General features: G+C 41.5%; 1 protein-coding gene across 3 annotated transcripts in view; it reads left to right on the forward strand.

Annotated features, from left to right (window-relative positions):
• Window positions 1-15,232, forward strand: part of AHI1 (Abelson helper integration site 1) — a 261,125-nt gene that overhangs the window by 165,333 nt on the left and 80,560 nt on the right. For all 3 annotated transcript variants that reach the window (XM_038772630.1, XM_038772621.1, XM_038772639.1), the window contains exon 20: window positions 14,847-14,905. In XM_038772630.1, coding sequence (XP_038628558.1) covers window positions 14,847-14,905 — 59 coding nt within the window. The remainder of the gene's footprint in view (window positions 1-14,846; window positions 14,906-15,232) is intronic.

The raw sequence follows: 15,232 nt of genomic DNA on the forward strand, positions 1-15,232 counted from the left end.
TGTGGGGAGGGGAAGGAGGTAAGGCTGGGGGGATGGGGAGGGGGAGGGGGAGGAGAGGAAGGAGGGGGCTCAGTCTGGGAAGGCCTCCTGGAGGAGGTGAGCTTGTACACTGAGGGGTGGGAGAGAAGCAGCGTGGCTCAGTGGAAAGAGCCCGGGCTCTGGAGTCAGAGGTCATGGGTTCAAACCCCGGCTCCGCCAATTGTCAGCTGTGTGACTTTGGGCAAGTCACTTAACTTCTCTGTGCCTCAGTTACCTCATTTGTAAAATGGGGATTAAGACTGTGAGCCCCCTGTGGGACAACCTGATCACCTTGTAACCTCCCCAGTGCTTAGAACAGTGCTTTGCACATAGTAAGCACTTAATAAATGCCGTTATTATTATTATTACACAATATGGAAAGAGTTGTTAATCAAACGTGTTCTTACCAGCTACACCTGCATACCAATAAAAGTCTTACATCAGTAGCCTTATTCATTCATTCAATCATATTTATTGAGTGCTTACTTTGTGCAGAGCACTGTACTAAGCACTGGGAAGTACAAGTCGGCAACATATAGAGACGGTTCCTACCCAGAATGGACTCACAGTCCAAAAGGACAGCTAAAAATACATATCCATATAGGCACTGGGAGATTGGATTTTTGATGGTCCCAAAATCCCCATGTAACTACTTAAATGTGAAAGTATTTTTTATGAACAGCAATGGAGAATGGGTTTTGTAACCACCTTTTAAGGATATCTGAACACATTTAACTAGTGTGACAGCTTTAGATTTATAAAAATGGTAAAAAATGGAAAATATAGTTATATGACCCAATCACTTCCCCCCAACCCCCGCCCAGCCATGTAGTGTGTTTAACTTTGAAACATAGGAATTTGTGGCTCCAGGAAGGGATAATAGTATCCTCAAATCAAACAAGCCCATATTTTTAAAAAATGGCCACATGAGCAGTTCCAGGTGGCCCAGACCCTTTGTAATGCTATTTTTTGTTCGCTGATACTAATTTACCTCCTCCCCTCTGATCTATTCACTTCAAATTCACTTTGCATAAGAGGCGCTCAAAAGGGTTGTGTCATTTTAAGTTCCTTTCATTCGAGCTTTCAGCACACTAGTTAAGCCCTTGTCCATTTTATGTAGAAGGGGACAAAGAGGTTAAGGGAAGGAGTAAATAAGTATCATATTTGGAATTAGAATTGATTACTTGACACCCAGTACTCAGATTAGACCTTTAGGGCATGCCACAGAGGAAGTGGATGAACAGGCTCTAAACTATTACAGTTCTATATCTTTTATGGTTGGTATTTAGAAAGTACTGACTGGATTTCTTAAGAACATAACTGGGATTTACTTTTTAAGGGAGACAATGTGGCCCAGCAGAAAGAGCAGAATATGGGGACAGATTTTAATCCCCTTTCTGCCATTTGCCAGCTATGTGATCTTGGACTATAATAATAATAATAGTAATAATAAAGTGCTTACTATATGCCAGGCACCGTTCTAAGCTCTGGGGTAGATACAAGATAATTGGGCTGAACATAGTCCCTGTCCCACAGAGGGCTCACAGTATTAATTCCCATTGTACAGATGAGGGAACTGAGGCACAGAGAAGTTAAATGACTTGCTCAAGGTCACACAGCAGACAAGTGGGAGAGCTGAGATTAGAACCCAGGCCCACGCTGTATCCACTAGTTAACACTCTTTCTTTACAGCCCAGAAATCCACTCCATAGAGTTGTGGGGAGAAATTTGTCCTGTAGCTTCCTCCTTCATTTGCCGCTTGACTAAAATGTTGCTTAAATTGTCTGTGCCTCTGATCACCTGTAAAATGAGAGGTGAACTACTCCTTTCCCGCCTCCTTAGACTGTGAGCACCATGTGGATAGGGGCTAGTTTTGCACCAGCCCAAGGTAAACACTTAATAAATTATTTCATTATTAAAATTTCCTCCAAATGTCAGCTACAAGTTATTAGGTAAATGGGAAGATAGTTTTACGAGACAGAAGTAGTGTATATCGCGACTTGTCTGATTAAACAGAGCTGGTCAACATTTGTGACCATCATTGTTTAATCGGTTAGCTCATATAGCTCGTAAATATATACTTTTCAGCCAAAGGAGAGCACCTTTCAATCGCCAGAAGCCCTTAATGGAAAGAGCACAAGCCTGGAAGTCGGGTCTGGATTCTAATTCCAGCTCCGCTATTTACCTGCCCTTTAACCATGTGCAAATCGCAACTTTTCTGGGAGTTTTTTCTGTGAGACTGTGAGCCTCGTGTGGAACAGTGATTGTGTCTGACCTGATTATCTTGTATCTATCCCAGCACTTAGTACATTCAGTGCCTGGCATATAGCGCTTAACAAATACCGCAATTATTATCATTCTATGAGTCAATAAGCCTGATTCTACCCTTTGGGCTCAGGGCAGTATTATCTATACACAATTGCTTGGATTCAGAGAGAAAAGTAGCCTTCTTGTGTATCTCCTTCCCCATCTTCTTTCCAGCTTCATTGTGCCAAATTATATATGCATAAAGGATATGTGTCTTGTGCCCGGGGTCCGCTCAGTACTTAGCTGAGTGGATTGATGAATTAAGTAAATGGCCTGTACTCATTTTAAGGTACTCTTGCTCCTCTTTGAAGCTAGAATCAATCAATCAATGACATTTATTGAGTGCTTACTATGGGCAGAGCACTGTACTCAAGGCTTGGGAGAATACAGTGCAACAGAATTAGGAAACTTGTTCCCTGCGCATAACGAGTGTACAGACCTTCTAGCTGCTAAGTGGAACTAATAACCAAAATGGAAGTTGTGTAGATAGAACAAGGGGGTAGCGTCAAGAATAATTTAGCTAAATTGATGAGTGTCAGAGGGAAGCCGTCATTCTGTTTCTCCAAACCTCCTATGGTCTCTTTAGTATCCATCGGTCATATTTATCGAGCGCTTACTGTGTGCAGAGCACTGTACTTAGCACTTGAGAGAGTACAATATAACAATATTAGAGACATACGCCCTGCCCACAATGAGCTTATGGCCAGAGGACTCTAGTGTTTACAGTCTATCAGGCTTGGTTGGTCACTGGTCTGACCCAAGTTGATACTACATATGTCTTTGCATGCTATATGAGAGAATTGCTACATTTTAAAAACTTGGCCTTTCTCGCTAAGCTCCTATCTGCTTCAAGCCATGCTCCTTTTCTCCATTGCCCATCATGGGGAATCAATAGATGTCTTGGCTTCATGTAGCCATTGTTGTGCCTGGGCAAAAAGAGAGCCAGTTTTTTACCCTTCTTGCCCTGGGTGTCTTTTATGTGCCCTTTCACAGGCCTCCTTGTCAGCAAGTGATTGAATATCTTTTATAAAAATTTTCTGACTTCCAGGCACATTGGAGTGGCTTGAAGATTGTAAGTGCTTGATTGTTAATGCTCATTTTGTCAGCCAAACAGAATACTTATACCAGTGTTCTGTGGAAGGTACATAGTTCCCCAAACTTTTGGCTTGTCTAAAGAGCGTAACCCTGACCACCCCTGAGCCTAGGAGTCAGATGGACCTGGGTTCTAATCCTAGCTCTGCCCCTTGTCTGCTGTGTGACCTTGGGAAACTCACTTTCTCACTTTACTTCTCTGTGCCTCAGCACCCTCATTTGTAAAATGGGAATTAATTCTGTAAGCCCCAAATGCACTTGGGACTGTGTCCAACCTGATTTGCTTGTATCTACCCCAGCTGTTAGTACAGTGTCTTGCACATAGTAAGCGCTGAATGAATCCTATTTAAAAAAACAAACAAAAAAAGCACCACAGATCTTTCAGTGATGGTGGTGTGACAACCTTCGGTCTTTTTGAAGATGGAGATTCTCATTACTTCCTATTCTGGAAAATCACCACAGATATTTTTACTTATTTCCCTGTCTTGCTTTTCTAGAGCCCATTTTTCCCCAGTTTCCCTGGTAGGAAGCTAAGACATTTAGTGAGTTGCATTAGGGTCAGGCTTTCAGTCCTCTGCTGCCTGCATTATATCAGCTCCACTTCTGGCCTAATTGGTGATCTCGTCACTTGTTACTCTCTGCACCCTAGTTTCTTAATCTATGATATGAGGATGATAATACCTTCCTCATATCAGAAGGATTTGAAAGTCCTTCTGAAAAAACATGCAGCACCATATAAGTGTTTGGCAGTAGTAGTATTATTTTTGCACCAAACAGTCTCCTGGTGAAAAATCTATAGAAATAGGATCAATATTGTTTAAGCAGCTCTTAAATGTAATTTTTTAAAGCAGAGTCAACTTAGATTTAGTCATAGCAATCATTAACACTTATTGAGTGCCCATTTGGTGTAGTGCTTGGAAATTCCCTGCCCACAGGGAACTTGCAGTCCAATGGGGGAGACAACATAAAGATATTATAACTAGGGTATAAATATATACATGAGTACTAAGGAGAGTATAAACAAGTTCATAAGTGCTAGAGTGGGCTGAAGGGATGATATGGCTCAGGGTTCTGGGAAATTAATTGGGGATAGCTTGTTGGAAGAGGTGGGATTTTAGAATAGCCTAAGTGTTCATTTTTATTTAACCTGATAAACAGAAATTCTAAAGCATTGTATGAAAAATTTGTCTATGATAAGATTTTTATTTTTCCTCAAAAAGATGAATAATAATGATAATAATAATAATAGTAATGATGGCATTTATTAAGCACTTACTGTGTGCAAAGCACTGTTCTAAGCACTGGGGATGTTACAAGGTGGTCAGGTTGTCCCACGGGGGGCTCACAGTCTCAATCTCCATTTTCCAGATGAGGTAACTGAGGCATAGAGAAGTTAAGTGACTTGCCCAAAGTCACACAGCTGACAATTGGCGGAGTAAGGATTTGAACCCATGACCTCTGGCTCCAAAGCCCGTGCTCTTGCCACTGAGCCACGCTGCTTCTCCAATGATGAATACCATCATATTTGGTACGTTGGAAGAGAAGGATGTGGAAAGTTTGTGCACAATGAAATGTAGGCCAGATGATAACCCACTTGTTAAGTGTATTTGCAGCTTTCCATTGACTTGGTTTATTTTTGGTGTTTAAAACAATAGCTATGATGGCAAAGATATCACATTTTAGGGTTTTCCTTGTGCGTATTTGCATTTGGCAGTTGCAGTGACAGAGTAAGTATAGGATGACTTTGATTTGCTTGGATTGATTGGACTGAAATAAGTGTAAAAACCTGAAAAAGAAGGAGAATGGTCTTTCTTTTTATGGTGTGATTTGGTTAGTGGTGCTGTAGTCATTTTTATCTTTCTTTATTAAGCCATTTTGTGTGTGTAAGTTTTAAATTCAACTTTTGACCTCTTGACTCCCCCTGCCCCCTCCACAGGCAAATATGCAGTGAGGTAAATTTATAATAAATATGCTTAGTGCTAAATTAAATATCTGACTTTGATCAGGTAAATATTTAATTTGAGAAGTGAGTTTGTGTCACTATTATTCCTGTGACATTGAATTTCACCATGTATAGAAACAAGGCAATTATTGAGGTGTAAAGAGAACCCCAGCTCAATCAAGCAGTGCTGGTTTGTTTAAAGAAATATATTTAATTGGAATCAATGTGAGGAATGTAGTATTTTGCAAGGCATCTAATTTAGGATAGTTATTTGCCACGTGGCTGTAACATGTTTCCATATCATTGTAGAAAATACATGGACAAGCACAAACAGTTTTAAAGTATACAGATGTATTTCAGGACTATAATTTCATTTGACACTCAACAACTACTGCCTATCAAAATGGTTCCCTAAAATCGTAGAGCTGTCAAAGGCCTCTACAAATCATGGGGTCAAGCTCCCTGCATAAAGGAGCATAACAATCACTTTGGACAATTGGTTGCCTCATCATTCCTTAAAGATCACCAGGGGTGGAGATTCTACCACTTGCTCTGGCAGCCAATTCCAGTGCTTTGGCACCCACTCAACTGATGACACTTATTGAGCGCTTACTGTGTGCAGAGCACTGTGCTAAACACTTAAGAAAACCAGAAGACCCAAACTTCTCCCATATGCCCAAACAAAACCTTTCATGCCTCAGTTTAAGTCCATTTCTCCCTTCTTGTTCTTCAGTAAATAAAAACTACCAGTTAGCATCTTTCCCGTTTCAAATCCTTTCATATCCTCAAGATAATTGGCTCAGTGGAAAGAGCCCGGGCTTTGGAGTCAGAGGTCATGGGTTCAAATCCTGGCTCTGCCAATTGTCAGCTGTGTGACTTTGGGCGAGTCACTTCACTTCTCTGAGTGCCTCAGTTACCTCATCTGGAAAATGGGGATGAAGACTGTAAGCCCCACGAGGGACAACCTGATCACCTTGTAACCTCCCCAGCACTTAGAACAGTGCTTTGCACATAGTAAGTGCTTAATAAATATCATCATCATCATTCCCACCTCTTTTGGAACTTTTATGTCATACTTACCTGGAATCTCTTTAATATTTGTATGTCATTTTAAAATGTGGTGATGAAAAGTAGATCTAGTGCACTAATTAATTCAGACTAAGGAAACAACCCTTGTATGTCATAGTCATAAATCTTCATATCACGTTGACTTTTTTAAGAAAAGCACTACATTGATGATTCATATTTAGCTAGTGGTCTTCGGTAACTCCAGTTCTCTTTTCTGCTGCTTTTCTGCCTAGCTTGCCTTCTCCTTCCAGTAAGGGAAGCTTATTTTTCAACTCTGCATACACCAACCTGCTCTTTGCAAAGTGAAATGGCATCCCGATTTTGGCAGAACCATTTTTCAGGGACAGTTAAAAGAGAGCAAAGATTTCAGGGATCTCAGGAATCTCCCTGAGATTCCTCTTCAGTTTTCAGTAGGAATCCCTACCAGAAGAGGTCCGGTGACTTACATACGGAGACCCCCTTTCCAGCCTACTTGGGCCTGCTTCGCAGAGAGCTTGCTTCCTAAAACCTTTATGAATGTCAGTTCCATGCTGTGAACCTTTTAATTGTGTCTTGAATTGCCCCCCTGCCACTTTCTCAACCAGTGTAGAAATGCACTGTGATTTAGAGGGTTCTGCGGTATCTGGTGAATCCAAGAAATCAATAATTTGTCACAAGATCATAAACAGTGCATGAGGTAATCTATAGAACATCTGAGATGTGATGCTGAGATGTGAGTCTGGATGAATGTCTGAGGTTGAAAATTAGGGTGAGTATTAATTGGGCCCAATGACAGAGCAATATTAGTCTTTAGAAACAATGTATTTTAAATAGATGTAAAAAAAATGAAGGGAGCAAATGAGGTATTCTAGGTGGTGGAGTTTTTGTACCTACCTATCTTGCTTTGCATGGTATCTGTCAGCTCATTTAAGCACCGGTGTATAAGGTGGAATTCAAACTCTCATATGTAAAAGAAAAAGACATTATTGTGATCATCCCTACTGTATCACCATTACTACATGAATTTAAAAAGATCTTTCTGCATGAGACAAACTACTGGCCAAATTCTGCTTGTGTCATAACAAAGTAAAAAACATCTGTCTCACAGTTCCTGTCCTTTAGACTGGCTTTAGCTCCTTGTCACAGGGATCTTGTCTGCCAACTCTGCTGAATTACGCTTTTCTAAGCTCTTAGTGCAGTGCTCAGCACACAGTAAACACTCAATAAATGCCATAGATAGAGTAGAAGCCTAGTAGGCAGTGGAATTTTTTGCCCACTGCAGCATAGACACTAGTCAAAGATGCCAATAGAGAATTATTGCTGTGAGATTGTGTCCTAACATTTGCCTCTTATTTGGTGCAAAAATCTGTACCACCAACAGCAGCTACTGGCTTCCCCACACTTCCTCCCTTCCTTGCACCAAGCCTTTAAGCCTGCTAGGTCTCCGGGACTGCTTCAAGGTCCTGGAGTGGCAGTGAATTGGAGGAAGAACATATAAAATCCCCATTTTACAGAGGAGGAAACTGAGGCATTCATTCATTCAGTCGTAAATACTAAGCGCTTACTGTGTGCAGAGCACTATACTAAGTGCTTGGGAAGTACAAGTCGGCAACATATAGAGACGGTCCCTACCCAACAGCGGGCCCACAGTCTAGAAGGGGGAGGCAGACAACAAAACAAAATACGTAGACAGGTGTCAAAACCGTCAGAATAAATAGAATTATAGCACCGAGAAGCTAGGCGACCTGCCAACGTCATAGAAAAGGTGCGTCAAGAAAATTGATTTACGAAAGGAGAGATGAAAGTGCCATCCAGCACACTGGATAGCAAATGCACCAGTGCTGCTCTTGGATTGTGAGCCCCTTGAGGGACCGGACTTAATTCCCACCTGTATATTCTCTCCCAAGGATTTGTACAGTGGCCTGCACACAGTAAGCATTTAATGAATACTGTTATAATTACTCCTGATGTCAGTGCTCCTAGTAGCAGTGGGAGAAGCAGTTGAGAAGCGGAGATGCAGTGTTAAGTAGCGGTGTAACCTGGTGGATAGAGCACAGGCCTGGGAGAGAGAAGGAACTGGGTTCTAATCCCAGCTCATCTGCTGTATGTCCTTGGACAAGTCATTTAATTTGTCTGTGCCTCAGCTATCTCATCTATAAAATGGGGATTACCACTGTGAGTTCCATGTGGAACATGGACTGTATCCAACCTGATTTGCTTGTACCTACCCCAAGTGCTTATTCATTCATTGTCATATGTATTGAGTGCTTACTGTGTGCAGAGCACTGTACGAAGCACTTGAAAAGTACAACTCAGCAACAGAGACAATCCCTGACCACAATGGGCTTAGTACAGTGCCTGGTGCATAGTAAGTGCTTAACAAATACCATTGAAGAAAGAGTAGTAGTAGTAATGCAAATGCAAGTTTGTTCTCCCTGCCTCAGGCAGGCCCCCAATAGGTCTGTCTCCCCCTTCTAGACTGTGAGCCTGTTGTTGGGTAGGGACCTTCTCTATAGCATGGCTCAGTGGAAAGAGCACAGGCTTTGGAGTCAGAGGTCATGGGTTCAAATCCCGGCTCAGCCACTTGTCAGCTGTGACCTTGGGCAAGTCACTTCACTTCTCTGTGCCTCAGTTACCTCATCTGTAAAATGGGGATTAAGACTGTGAGCCCCCCATGGGACAACCTGATCACCTTTAACCTCCCCAGCGCTTAGAGCAGTGCTTTGCACATAGTAAGTGCTTAATAAATGCCATTATTATCATTATATGTTGCCAACTTGTACTTCCCAAGCGCTTAGTACAGTGCTGTGCACACAGTAAATGCTCAATAAATACGATTGATTGACTGAATGAATTGTAAACTCCTTAATGTCTGTATACTTTGAACTCTCTCAAGTGCTTATTGTAATGCTCTGCACACAGTAAACACTCAATAGATGCTATTAATTGATTGGTTGTTGGATATATTTAGCATTAGGTGGTGTATGCCCCATTCTATGCTTATGCTCCATGTAACTTGGGTTTCAAGAGGGATTTTCTAAAGGAAAGTTGTCTTCCAAAATGCTAATTCTATACTCCTCAAGCCAGAGTCCACTGCTTCAAGTGAGGGACTCAATAAATACCACTATCACTGCTATAGATGTTGTAATTCCACCATAAGCGTTTAGATTTCTTAGAACTTTGCGAAGTTGAACCCACCATAAATCGTAGTTGCCTTCCAAAAGATGGCATCCACGCCTAAATACTCGTCTCCGGAGGCAATCAGCTCCTCAGCCCAGAGACTTTGACGAGCACACTGTGACCCAGACCTGGTTCAATGCATGGTTGGGACGGAACGTTTCAGTTTCAGTACCTCAATCAGCACGAGATTCATATAAGGATTGGTAAGAAAGCAGGTGACCCCTGAAACAGGTCATTTCCAGTTCTTGATCTAGAAGCTGTGGAACAAGAATGTAGCTGTCTTTTGGAGGGAAATGCCACCCATTTGTGAAAGGGAGACTGATCAGCCTACAAAGAGGTGTAAATGTTGTTCACAGTTTTATCTCAGTTTCTCACCAGGGGGAATATCTGATTCTTGTAACCAAGAGTGAGTGTAATTTATACTCAGAATGGTGAGTTTCAGCCTGTTCACTACCCAATATGTTTACGTAACTGAATCCCACAGTGAACACAGCTGTAACTCACAGTTTTGGCTCTAAATTACAGTACAGATCAGTGGCACAGTCAAAGAAGCCAAGTCTGTCTTGCCGTAGACTGTAAGTTCTTTTTTTTTTCATGACGTTTGTTAAGCGCTTACTATGTGCCAGGCACTTTACTAAATAAGTGCTGGGATAGATACAAGCTAATAAGGTTGGACATAGTCCATGTTCCACATGTGGCTTACAGTCTTAATCCCCATTTTGCAGATGAGATAACTGAGGTACGGAGAAGTTAAATGATTTGCCCAAGTTCTCATAGCAAGCCACGGATAAGGCTGAACCTGGTATCCTTGCCTTTTGACTCCTAGACCTGATCTCAGGCAGAGGAAAGAGCACTGCTCTTGGAATCAGGAGGTCTCATTCTCAACCTGGTTCTGCTTGCTATTGCTGTGCCAACTGTGGTGAAGGTTTATGACTGAAGAATCACCTAGGAAAGTCTTGGAAGTATACAGGCCAAGCAGGAATCCTATTTATTTTGTTTTGTTAGTATGTTTAATTTTGTTCTCTGTCTCCCCCTTTTAGACTGTGAGCCCATTGTTGGGTAGGGACTGTCTCTATATGTTGCAAACTTGTACTTCCCAAGCGCTTAGTACAGTGCTCTGCACACAGTAAGCGCTCAATAAATACGATTGATGATGATGATGGTGATGAATCGTGAAACATAGTTACGTGGCCTAACAGAGCCCCAGTCTGAGAGTCAGGGGACCTGGGTTCCGATCCCAGCTCTGCCGCTTGCCTGCTGTATTCATTCATCCGGTCATATTTATTGAGCGCATACTCTGTACAGAGCACTGTACTAAGCGCTTGGAAAGTACAGTTCAGCAGCAAAGAGAGACAAGCCCTGCCCACAACGGGCTCACAGTCTAGAAAATGGGGAGACAGGCATCAAAGCGAATGAACAGGCATCAATATAAATAAATAGAATTAGAGGTATATGTGCACATCAGAACAAGTGAAACAGTCATTAATATCAATAAATAGAATTATAGATAAGTATGTAAATACACAAGTGCTGTGGGGTGGGGAGTGGGGGTAGAGCAAAGGGAGCGGGTCAGGGAAAGGTGGGGAGGAGGGGGAGCTGAAGAAAAGGGGGATTAGTCTGGGAAGGCCTCCTGGGGGTGGTGAGCCTTCAGCAGGGCTTTGAAGGGACGGGGGAAAGTGTGATTATTAAATACCACAAGTATTATTATTATTATTGTTGTGATGGTGGGATAATGTGGGTGGCAAAGATGACAGCGGCTGCCAAGGCAACTACCTGCCAGGTCATGGAGCTCCAGCAGAACATCAGCATTATGTGAGCCGCACGTGGGACAACCTGATCACCTTGTATCCTCCCCAGCGCTTAGAACAGTGCTTGGCACATAGTAAGCGCTTAACAAATGCCATCCTTATTATTATTATTTCTTATCATGCTGCGGCCACTTTGGTCATAAATTGGTCCTGCGAGTAAGAAGCCTTCTGGCGCATTTTGAGTATGTTGCCCCAGCAGGAACGTTCCTGGCAAGCATGAGAGAAGGCATGTGTGCCTGACCATCACCACGGCACTATAATCATCATCATCATCATCAATCATATTTATTGAGCGCTTACTGTGTGCAGAGCACTGTACTAAGCGCTTGGGAAGTACAAATTGGCAACATATAGAGACAGTCCCTGCCCAACAGTGGGCTCACAGTCTAAAAGGGGGAGACAGAGAACAAAACCAAACATACTACAATCAATCAATCAAACGTATTTATTAAGCGCTTACTGTGTGCAGAGCACTGTACTAAGCGCTTGGGAAGTACAAGTTGGCAACATATAGAGACTCCTGAGCAGGATCTCCATCCTGACGTCCCAGAACTGAGACCCAGTCACCATTCCCAACAAGTGACTCCATTGCCATAGATCTAGCAAACTTTAAACTTCTTCTGCTCTTTAGAGTTTGAGAAATTGAGAAGCAGCATGGACTAGTGAAAAGACCACAGACCTGGGAGTCAAAAGGCCTGGGTTCTAATCCTGGCTCCGCCACTTGTCTGCTGTGTGACTTTGGACAAGTCACTTAACTTCTCTGGGCCTCAGTTACCTCATCTGTAAAATGGGGATTGAGACTGTGAGCCCCACGTGGGACATGTTTTGTGTCCAACCTGATTATATTCTATCTACCCCAGTGTTTAGAACTGTGCCTGACACATAGTAAGCACTTAACAAATACCATAAGAAGGTAAATATTTTTCTGCTGTTCCCAGGACCAGTATTAAAAATTAAGCTTAACAAAGTACAGTGCATGGCACAGAGTAAGTGCCTAACGAATTCCATTTAAAAAACCCTTACAAATTAGTATTGAACTATGCATTAGTGAGCCTGATTTATCTGACGCAATAACTCCAGAAGCCTTCCTCACAACCACATTTCAGTCCATTTTTCAGAAGTCAGATAATTTACCATTTTCAGCTACCAAAAGTGGCCATAGCAGGTTAAAAGTACAACCATATGTAAATCTCAATTTGTTTTTTCAAAGGACTCTACTGCAAAAATAATGCTAAAGCTAGATTTTCAATCAAGTTTTTTTTCTTTCTGAAGCTTACCCTCCTCTATACATTCTTAGAAAAAAGAATGAACACACATTTAAGATAAACAGCATTTCAAAGCCAAACTGCTTTTAACTTACTTCCATTGAAACATAACTTTTATTTGACAGTTTTTGGATTAATTGTTCTTTCTGATTTTATTTTTAATGAGTTATTGACTGTAAATGGAAATAATTGGAAATGGCAAATTTCCAGACCTACTCATTTAAGATAATGAATCGATAGGTGTTTGAATATTTTTTAAAGCACTAGCATGAGGCTTTATGTGCAAGAGTGGTGTTTGGTGTTGTTTTTTGTTTTGCAGCAGTTATAAGCCTGTGACAGTAGGGTTGTAAAAACCCAGATGATTCCTAAAGTCTGGTAAATCTACTAGTTTTCATTATTATGAAACTATAAGCAAAAAACAATATTTAGTACCGTAATAAAATTGTCTTCCTTCAGAAAAAAATCACAAAGCCCGTTTTTCTTCTACCTTGATCGTCTTCTGAGGTACCCAATTTTCTTAGCTATCCCCTCAACTAGAATTATCATAGTTTGCTTGAACACCTCTCTTGCCTTAATATTTAACCAAATCAGCTGCTTCCAAAAATGTTCCGTCCCAATTAGGAGCTTTAAATTGAAATTCGTAGTATCTTCATTCTCTGTAAACCTGCTACTTATGAAGTATATGAAGAATGCACATTCATTTTTATTTTGACAAAATGTTCCGATACGCTGATTTTAATATGTGAATTTAATGGTTTTGAAAGTGAGAGGCTTTTATGGTTGATCTAGGAATGCCTTATTTGACATGATTGTCTGTCATTGTATCTCTTACCACCGGATCCCACGGTTCTGAGCCTTCTGTGGGCATGCCAACTGTCCTAGAGGAAAATTTGGTTTTTGATAGACACATTGAAGAGTCAGTCAGACAGTCATACTTATTGGGCACTTACTGTGTGCAGAGCACTGTGCTAAGCACTTGGGAGAGTACAATGTAACAATAGACACATTCCCTGCCCACAACAAGCTTACAGTCTAGAGAAGCAGCATGGCTCAGCAGCAAGAGCACGGGCTTGGGAGTCAGAGGTCATGGGTTCAAATCCCGGCTCCGCCACATGTCTGCTGTGTGACCTTGGGCAAGTCACTTAACTTCTCTGAGCCTCAGTTAACTCATCTGTAAAATGGGGGTTAAGATTGTGAGCCCCATATGGGACAACCTGGTCACCTTGTATCCCCCCCAGTGCATAGCACATAGTAAGTGCTTAACAAATGCCATCATCATCATCATTATTATTATTATTATTAGAGGGGGAGACAGAAATTAATATAAATAAACTATAACCACTGTGGGGCTGGGAGGGCGGATGAATAAAGGGAACAAGGCAGGACGACGCAGAAGGGAGTTGAAGAAAAGGAAAAGAGGGCTTAGGAAAGGCCTCTTGGAGGAGAAGTGAGTAAAATGAGACCCCAACTCACTTGGGACTTGAACTACGACTCGAACCCTAATTCCAACCAATGACAGTCAACTCATTCTCTTATCTTTCATTATTGTTTTCTGAAAAAGAAATGCAACGGAGGACACCAGTAGTGAGAAAAAGATAAATTCACACATGATGAAAGGATTTGCCAGAGCTGAGTAGTCAATGTAATCATTTCTAAAGGAAAGAATTAGAAGTACTTCTTTTTCCAAAGCACACTGTGGTGATTGAATAAAATAAACAGCAAGATATGTTGTGGTAGGAAGTTAGATGATCAAAGAGAAATACTGAATAGACTTATTCTTTCTGATAAAATAAGGAAGTAATTCCTTTCAGAGTCTTTGTGATCATTTCTGTGTAAAATTTTTGTGACTGCAAGTCCAAAATGCAACTGTTCAATGAAATGAAAGGCAGCAAAGCCTAGATAATAATGTCAGTTTTGAGCACGAGGCAACATGTGGACACTGTTTGGCTATTGTTCTACACCATTTGAATGGATGTATTGGATTAGCTAGCCTGGTGTCAGGGCTGTTAGTTGGATAAACTATCCAGCTGTTCCTGACTGAAGGATGCGTGGTCCTGGCTTTGCTGCTGCCGAAGAGGTTTCACAGTGCTTTGTGTAGCGTGCCCTGCTAACATAATGTTTCCAAAATAAAACTTATTCGCTGGAGAGGGCTAACAAGCAAAAACTCACAGCCTTGTCTTTTCACAGGGGGTTTCAGCCCAGTAGGAAAGCCGCTTAATCGAATGCCATCGGTCACACTACCAATGGTAAGGTATTCTATTTTTGCCTTTTAAAAATTGAGATAAAACTCGAAAATGCCATTCTCTGACCAGTGTCTCTGTAGACAACCATCCTATCCTCTATGAAACTTCGAACTCTACCATCTGATTGCTTTCTACAAACCAAGTGGTCTTTTTTCCCACTGTTTTCCATCAGCAATGAAATATAATGTCTCTTCTAAATTGTCCTACCGCTTGTTGGAAACAATACGTTAAAAGGCCAAGAGACCTATTCTAGGATTGAAAGTCGGTTTCCACTTTGGAGGAGGAAGTGCACATTTGCATTCAAATTTACGGCAACACTTTTTGAATGAA

This window comes from Tachyglossus aculeatus, chromosome 2 (assembly GCF_015852505.1).
Source record: "Tachyglossus aculeatus isolate mTacAcu1 chromosome 2, mTacAcu1.pri, whole genome shotgun sequence".
Taxonomy (NCBI): domain Eukaryota; kingdom Metazoa; phylum Chordata; class Mammalia; order Monotremata; family Tachyglossidae; genus Tachyglossus; species Tachyglossus aculeatus.